Below are 7764 nucleotides of genomic sequence, written 5' to 3' on the forward strand. Positions count from 1 at the left end.
GACACTACAGTGCCACGGCCCGCTGACCAAAACCTGCGCGGCTCTCCTTCACTGCAGCCGACGTGAGTAAAACATTCTAAACGTGTCAACCCTCGCAAGGCTGCAGGCCCAGACGGCATACCCACCAGCGTCCTCAGAGCATGCGCAGAGCAGCTGGCTGGTGTGTTTACGGACATATTCAATCAACCTATCCCAGTCGCTGTTCCACATGCTTCAAGAGGCCATCATTGTTCCTGTTCCCAAGAAAACTAAGGTAACTGAGCTAAATGACTACCGCCCCGTAGCCTAACTTCCGTCATCATGAAGTGCTTTGAAGACTAGTCAAGGATCATATCACCTCCACCCTACCTGACACCCTAGACCCACTCCAATTTTGCTTACCGCCCCAACAGGTCCACAGACGACGCAATCGCAATCACACTGCCCTTAACCCATCTGGACAAGAGGAATACCTATGTGAGAATGCTGTTCATCGAATACAGCTCAGCATTTAACACCATAGTACCTCCAAACTCGTCATCAAGCTTGAGACCCTGGGTCTCGACCCCCACCCTGTGCAACTGGGCCTGGACTTCCTGACGGCCGCCCCTAGCTGGTGAGGTAGGTAACAACATCTCCACCCCGCTGATCCTCAACACTGGGCCCCACAAGGGTGTGTTCTCAGCCCTCTTCTGTACTCCCTGTTCACCCACGACTGCGTGGCCATGCACGACTTCCAACTCAAATCATCAAGGTTGCAGATGACACTACAGTGGTAGGCATGATACCAACAACAACGAGACGGCCTACAGGGAGGAGGTGAGGGCCCTCAGAGTGTGGTGCAGGAAAATAACCTCCACACTAAAAGTTAACAAAACAAAAGAGATGATCGTGGACTTCAGGAAACAGCAGAGGGAGCACCCCCCTATCCACATCGACGGGACAGTAGTGGTGAGGGTAGAAAGTTAAGTTCCTTGGCGTACACATCACGGACAAACTGAAATGGTCCACCCACACAGACAGCGTGGTGAAGGCGCAGCAGCGCCTCTTCAACCTCAGGAGGCTGAAGAAATTCACTCAAACACTCAAACTTCTACAGATGCACAATCGAGAGCATCCTGTTGGGCTGTATCACCACCTAGTACGGCAACTGCTCCGCCCACAACGTAAGGCTCTCCAGAGGGTATTGAGGTCTGCACACGCATCACCAGGGGCAAACTACCTGCCCTCCAGGACACCTACAGCACCCGATGTCACAGGAAGGCCAAAAGGATCATCAAGGACAACAACCACCCGAGCCACTGCCTGTTCACCCCGCTATCATCCAGAAGGCAAGTCAGTACAGGTGCATCAAAGCAGGGACCGAGAGACTAAAAACAGTTTCATCTCAAGGCCATCAGACTGTTAACTGAAGTCACTAACATTGAGTGGCTGCTGCCAACATACTGACTCAACTCCAGACACTTTAATAATGGAAAAATGTATGTAATAAATGTATCACTTGCCACTTTAAATAATGCCACTTTATAAAATGTTTACATACCCTACATTACTCATCTCATATGTATATACTGTACTCTAAACCATCTACTGCATCTTGCCTATGCCGTTCGGCATCACTCATTCATATATTATTTTTTATGTACATATTCATTCCTTTACACTTGTGTGTATAAGTAGTTGTTGTGAAATTGTTAGATTACTCGTTGGTTATTACTGCATTGTCGGAACTAGAAGCACAAGCATTTCGCTACACTCACATTAACATCTGCGAACCATGTGTATGTGACAAATAAAATTAGATTTGAACTGTTCTTAGAAGAGGGTAGACAGAAAACACTAAGAACCAGTGTAACGTTTTTAGAAGACGTAGACAGAAACACTACAGAACCAGTGTAACTGTTCTAGAAGACGGTAGACAGAAACACTAGGAACCAGTGTAACTTCTAGAAGACGGTAGACAAAACACTACAGAACCAGTGTAACTTTCTAGAAGAGGGTAGACAGAAACACTAGAGAACCAGTAACTGTTCTAGGGTAACAGAAACACTAGAAACCAGTGTAACTGTTCTAGAAGACGGTAGAACAGAAACACTAGAGACCAGTATAACTGTTCTAGTAAGACGGTAGACAGAAACACTAGAGAACCAGTAACTGTTCTAGAAGAGGGTAGACAGAAACACAGAGAACCAGTATAACTGTTCTAGAAGAGGTAGACACGAAACACTAGAGAACCAGTGTAACTGTTCTAGAAGACGGTAGACAGAAACACTAGAGAACCAGTGTAACTGTTTTAGAAGACGGTAGACAGAAACACACAGAACCAGTGTAACTGTTCTAGAAGACGGTAGACAGAAACACTAGAGAACCAGTGTAACTGTTCTAGAAGACGGTAGACAGAAACACTACAAGAACCAGTGTAACTGTTCTAGAGAGGGTAGACAGAAACACTAGAGAACCAGTAACTGTTCTAGAGGGTAGACAGAAACACTAGAGAACCAGGTAACTGTTCTAGAAGACGGTAGACAGAAACACTAGAGACCAGTATAACTGTTCTAGAAGACGTAGACAGAACACTAGAGAACCAGTAACTGTTCTAGAAGAGGGTAGACAGAAACACTAGAAACCAGTATAACTGTTCTAGAAGAGGGTAGACAGAAACACTAAGAACCAGTGTAAACTGTTCTAGAAGACGGTAGAACAGAAACACTAGAGAACCAGTAACTGTTCTAGAAGACGGTAGACAGAAACACTAGAAACCAGTAACTGTTCTAGAAACGGTAGACAGAAACACTAGAGAAACCAGTGTAACTGTTCTAGAAGACGGTAGACAGAAACACTAGAGAACCAGTATAACTGTTCTAGAGACGGTAGACAGAAACACTAGAGAACCAGTATAACTGTTCTAGAAGACGGTAGACAGAAACACTAGAGAACCAGTGTAACTGTTCTAGAAGACGGTAGACAGAAACACTAGAGAACCAGTATAACTTTCTAGAAGAGGGTAGACAGAAACACTAGAAACCAGTATAACTGTTCTAGAAGACTAGACAGAAACACCTAGAGACCAGTATAACTGCTTCTAGAAGACGGTAGACAGAACACTAGAGAACCAGTATAACTGTTCTAGAAGACGGTAGACAGAAACACTAGAGAACCAGGTAACTGTAATCCAGCAGGAGAGGATTGTGTCTGAAATCCTTCCTGAAATCCGCTAGGCTGAACTTTGGGCTTTCTCTACTACTGATCTCTAAGCATATAGAGATGGGACAACAATGTGTGTGTGTGTGTAAAACCACCCCAGGACTGAGATTGACTGCCAAGAGGGTATGAGGTGAAGGGTTCCCATGGTAGTGAGCCCGCATTTGGTGTGTGTGTGTGTGTGTGTGTGTGAGACACTCAGGCTATTCACAGGAACATGAGAGGTAGCAAAGCAACAGCACTATTGTCTGAATCCTAACTTGAGTCGCCTGCATAAACTCAAGTCTTTATGTAAATTGTGCATTCAATTCAATGACCATCTAGCACAGAAATGTGAGTTACACGCGCAGACTCAAATGCAGGATTACTCATCCCTATGAGAAAAGGTTGTGTGAAATGCACTGGGTAATACACACCCTGTATCTCTTCTGTTTTCTGGTCTTCTTCAGACGTGGCTTACTACTCCTCCTTCTTCTAATTGAAATGACATGCGGCTCATTGTCATCAACTATGCCAATCATATTACAAAGCATTTCACCACTAAAGCCCACCTCACTGTCAGACAGTCAGAATGATTGGCATTCACATTTGAGTCATTTAGCAGACACTCTTATCCAGAAAGACTTAGTTAGTGGCAGCTGTCCACTGTGGCTTCATAATAGGGTCTCTCTGTGGTTATAGATAGAGCTACAAGCTTTCAATGTTGAAGCAATAAAAAGTGTATTAAATMGATAAAACCGTKACGACCGCAGAGAAATGAGCAGAACTCAATTCTATACAGTGATTTTTTTWAATTTCAAATCATTTTCTGTGGGTTTGAGAAAACAGTGTCCCTGTAGATTTCAGCAGGGCTAGGTATGGTACAGATAGACAAAGAGAGAGCTCATTAGATAACCACAGAAGGTCTCGTGTCTTTAACGRACACACTGGGGGGGAAACGGACATGGCAAGTGGAATCTGTCTCATAGAAGAGACAGAAGTGTCCAGGGAGATAACATCACACTATTCAGACAGAACTATAGAGGATTGACTTCCTTGTACTGTACTTCAATGGGGTACAGGAAGACCATGGTGCAAAAATAACCTTCCCTTCCGCAGAGAAACCACTTAATGATTGACACACTCATTTAAAATGACACAACATCTTTGAATTTTGTAACAGGAAATAAATGATCCAGGTTTAAAATAATATTAAACCCTGGGAATCCACTGTAATACTAGCCTTGACCGTACGTAGTAAGCAATGCAAGAACTACAAATAGCGACGCAAAATGATTCTACTTAGTTGTGTAGCAAAAATACTCAGACATGTGCAGCCCCACAATTATAAACTGGTGTGCAAGTATGCAGGATTGCCATGATGTGTTTTTTTTTGGCATTGCGTACGTACAGTAATAATTATGTCTTTATAGAAAGGGCTATGTATATCTAGTGTACCTACGTTTCACATAGGGTACGTTATTACATTCATTTCCACATGGCCTGTGTATCCTATACTGTATGTTGCATGGCTGGCTTGGCAGCTACACTGTAGACATGGTGGTGTGATCATGCTTATAGCGTGTTTCAGAGAAGAGCAGCTCTATACCTACTGTACCTGTTCATCCTGGTGTCTGTGTGGGTCGTGGCTGACGGCACATCTACAGTACTGCTCTCTGAGCACTGGGCTAGGAGGGACTCCCCCAGGCTGCTAACCGCCGCCGAGGACGACACTGCAATGACAACACACGTTTCAATCAGAGCAGTCCCAAAACAGAGAGGAAGAGGCAAAGCGAGAGGGACAACTGGGCCCAAAATCTGTCTTCTCCAGCAGGTGMTTTTTATTTTAWTTTTCACTCACCAAGCAAGGAGTTTTTGTATGTAGGTCAATGAGTGTAGAATTTGATAGAATCTCACCCTGATGAAGACAGCTTGTCTGTCGAAACGTTGGATATTAGGTTATTNGCAGATCTCAAATGAGGATTGACTCATCCCTATGAGAAAAGGTTTGTGTGAAATGCACTGGTAATACACACCCTGTATCTCTTCTGTTTTCTGGTCTTCTTCAGACGTGGCTGTACTCTCCTCTTCTGAATGAGTAGCTGGTGCCGTCGTTAAAAGTGACTGGCTAGATACAACCCTGGGGGGGGGGGGGAAATGTAAGTGTTCAATTAGCCTAAAGCATGATCCATCAGTTGGTAGTCTAGATTAGAAGACTAGACTAGCTATATACAGTATTATGAAAATGATACACTTGAAGACTTCAATTTAATCSTATTCAGGATTTTTCTGAAAATGCACTGAAGGAAGAAAACTGACTGTAAAATCCAATGACATGCGGCTCATTGTCATCAACTATGCCAATCATATTACAAAGCATTTCACCACTAAAGCCCACCTCACTGTCAGACAGTCAGAATGATTGGCATTCACATTTGAGTCATTTAGCAGACACTCTTATCCAGAAAGACTTAGTTAGTGGCAGCTGTCCACTGTGGCTTCATAATAGGGTCTCTCTGTGGTTATAGATAGAGCTACAAGCTTTCAATGTTGAAGCAATAAAAAGTGTATTAAATGGATAAAACCGTAACGACCGTAGAGAAATGAGCAGAACTCAATTCTATACAGTGATTTTTTTTAATTTCAAATCATTTTCTGTGGGTTTGAGAAAACAGTGTCCCTGTAGATTTCGGCAGGGCTAGGTATGGTACAGATAGACAAAGACAGAGCTCATTAGATAACCACAGAAGGTCTCGTGTCTTTAACGCACACACTGGGGGGGGAAACGGACATGGCAAGTGGAATCTGTCTCATAGAAGAGACAGAGGTGTCCAGGGAGATAACATCACACTATTCAGACAGAACTATAGAGGATTGACTTCCTTGTACTGTACTTTAATGGGGTACAGGAAGACCATGGTGCAAAAATAACCTTCCCTTCCGCAGAGAAACCACTTAATGATTGACACACTAATTTAAAATGACACAACATCTTTGAATTTTGTAACAGGAAATAAATTATCCAGGTTTAAAATAATATTAAACCCTGGGAATCCACTGTAATACTAGCCTTGACCGTACGTAGTAAGCAATGCAAGAACTACAAATAGCGACACAAAATGATTCTACTTAGTTGTGTAGCAAAAATACTCAGACATGTGCAGCCCCACAATTATAAACTGGTGTGCAAGTATGCAGGATTGTCATGATGTGCTTTTTTTGGCATTGCGTACGTACAGTAATAATTATGTCTTTATAGAAAGGGCTATGTATATCTAGTGTACCTACGTTTCACATAGGGTACGTTATTACATTCATTTCCACATGGCCTGTGTATCCTATACTGTATGTTGCATGGCTGGCTTGGCAGCTACACTGTAGACATGGTGGTGTGATCATGCTTATAGCGTGTTTCAGAGAAGAGCAGCTCTATACCTACTGTACCTGTTCATCCTGGTGTCTGTGTGGGTCGTGGCTGACGGCACATCTACAGTACTGCTCTCTGAGCACTGGGCTAGGAGGGACTCCCCCAGGCTGCTAACCGCCGCCGAGGACGACACTGCAATGACAACACACGTTTCAATCAGAGCAGTCCCAAAACAGAGAGGAAGAGGCAAAGCGAGAGGGACAACTGGGCCCAAAATCTGTCTTCTCCAGCAGGTGMTTTTTATTTTAWTTTTCACTCACCAAGCAAGGAGTTTTTGTATGTAGGTCAATGAGTGTAGAATTTGATAGAATCTCACCCTGATGAAGACAGCTTGTCTGTCGAAACGTTGGATATTAGGTTATTAAATTATTGGCATCCTCCTAGAGTGTGGGCTCTCCTTTAAAATGTTTTCAAAGTGTTCTACTCGCTAGCCCAGCACCTCCTCCTAAATAGTGTGCGTTTCTTGGCGCCCTTGTAGAATTTTGATTAACACTAATATCGTAATGCGGCTTATGTTGCATTGAATATAGAATTTTATAAATGCTTCTAGGTTGTTACCGAGTTTCGCACTGACATCCCCAGGAAAACTTAGAGAAAAAAATACATTTATATTGGAGTTGTGGCCTGTTGTTCCTTACAGGCATCTGCCTCCCGGATTGCCATTAGGAACTGGGCCAAGCTTGATCTTGCCTCCTCCCGATCTGCCTTCCATTTCTTAAGACATTTCTTTTAACATTGGGTAATCTATTCTGCTCAATATAAGTGGATAATTCTGTGGCAAAAATGTCTACTCACTCAAACGAGACACTATCTAAAGTTAGTCACTGTCTGTGTTACTCGTCGCTATCATTAGTCTTTCAAACAAACTTCAGTCCGTTTTGTGTAAACTGACTTCATTGTGAAATAGTAAGCTCCCAAACACCCAAGCATTTGTGCTCACTCCAGTCAAATAGGGTCCAGTGTATCAATATTTTAGGACTAACAGGCTATTTTGATTGATTAACTAAATGATCATCAATAAGATACTCAAAAAAGCTCTGTGCGAATATTCTTTCCTACGTCACCTGGTCGGACTGACTCGTCCATTTGTTGTTTTGTCTCTGCGAGAAGTCCTTGTAGCACATTCGGACACATGCCATTGTTTCGCGGGTTGCTGGTAGAAACCGCATCTCTCTCTT

General features: G+C 43.2%; 1 protein-coding gene and 1 long non-coding RNA gene across 2 annotated transcripts in view; both read right to left on the reverse strand.

The window, feature by feature from the left end:
- The window catches only part of LOC139026352 (uncharacterized), a 4355-nt gene extending 1949 nt beyond the window's left edge, over positions 1–2406 (reverse strand). Inside the window, exon 1 of the long non-coding RNA XR_011478130.1 lies at positions 2161–2406. This is a non-coding gene — a long non-coding RNA (uncharacterized lncRNA). The remainder of the gene's footprint in view (positions 1–2160) is intronic.
- LOC112077394 (AN1-type zinc finger protein 6) overlaps positions 1–7725 on the reverse strand; it is an 11794-nt gene extending 4069 nt beyond the window's left edge. Inside the window, exons 1-3 of the mRNA XM_024143913.2 lie at positions 7665–7725; positions 6604–6718; positions 5196–5299 (exon numbers count right to left, since the gene is read on the reverse strand). Coding sequence (XP_023999681.2) covers positions 5196–5299; positions 6604–6718; positions 7665–7725 — 280 coding nt within the window. The remainder of the gene's footprint in view (positions 1–5195; positions 5300–6603; positions 6719–7664) is intronic.
- Between the last annotated feature and the right edge of the window lie 39 nt (positions 7726–7764).

Source organism: Salvelinus sp. IW2-2015, unplaced genomic scaffold, assembly GCF_002910315.2.
Source record: "Salvelinus sp. IW2-2015 unplaced genomic scaffold, ASM291031v2 Un_scaffold4518, whole genome shotgun sequence".
NCBI lineage: Eukaryota > Metazoa > Chordata > Actinopteri > Salmoniformes > Salmonidae > Salvelinus > Salvelinus sp. IW2-2015.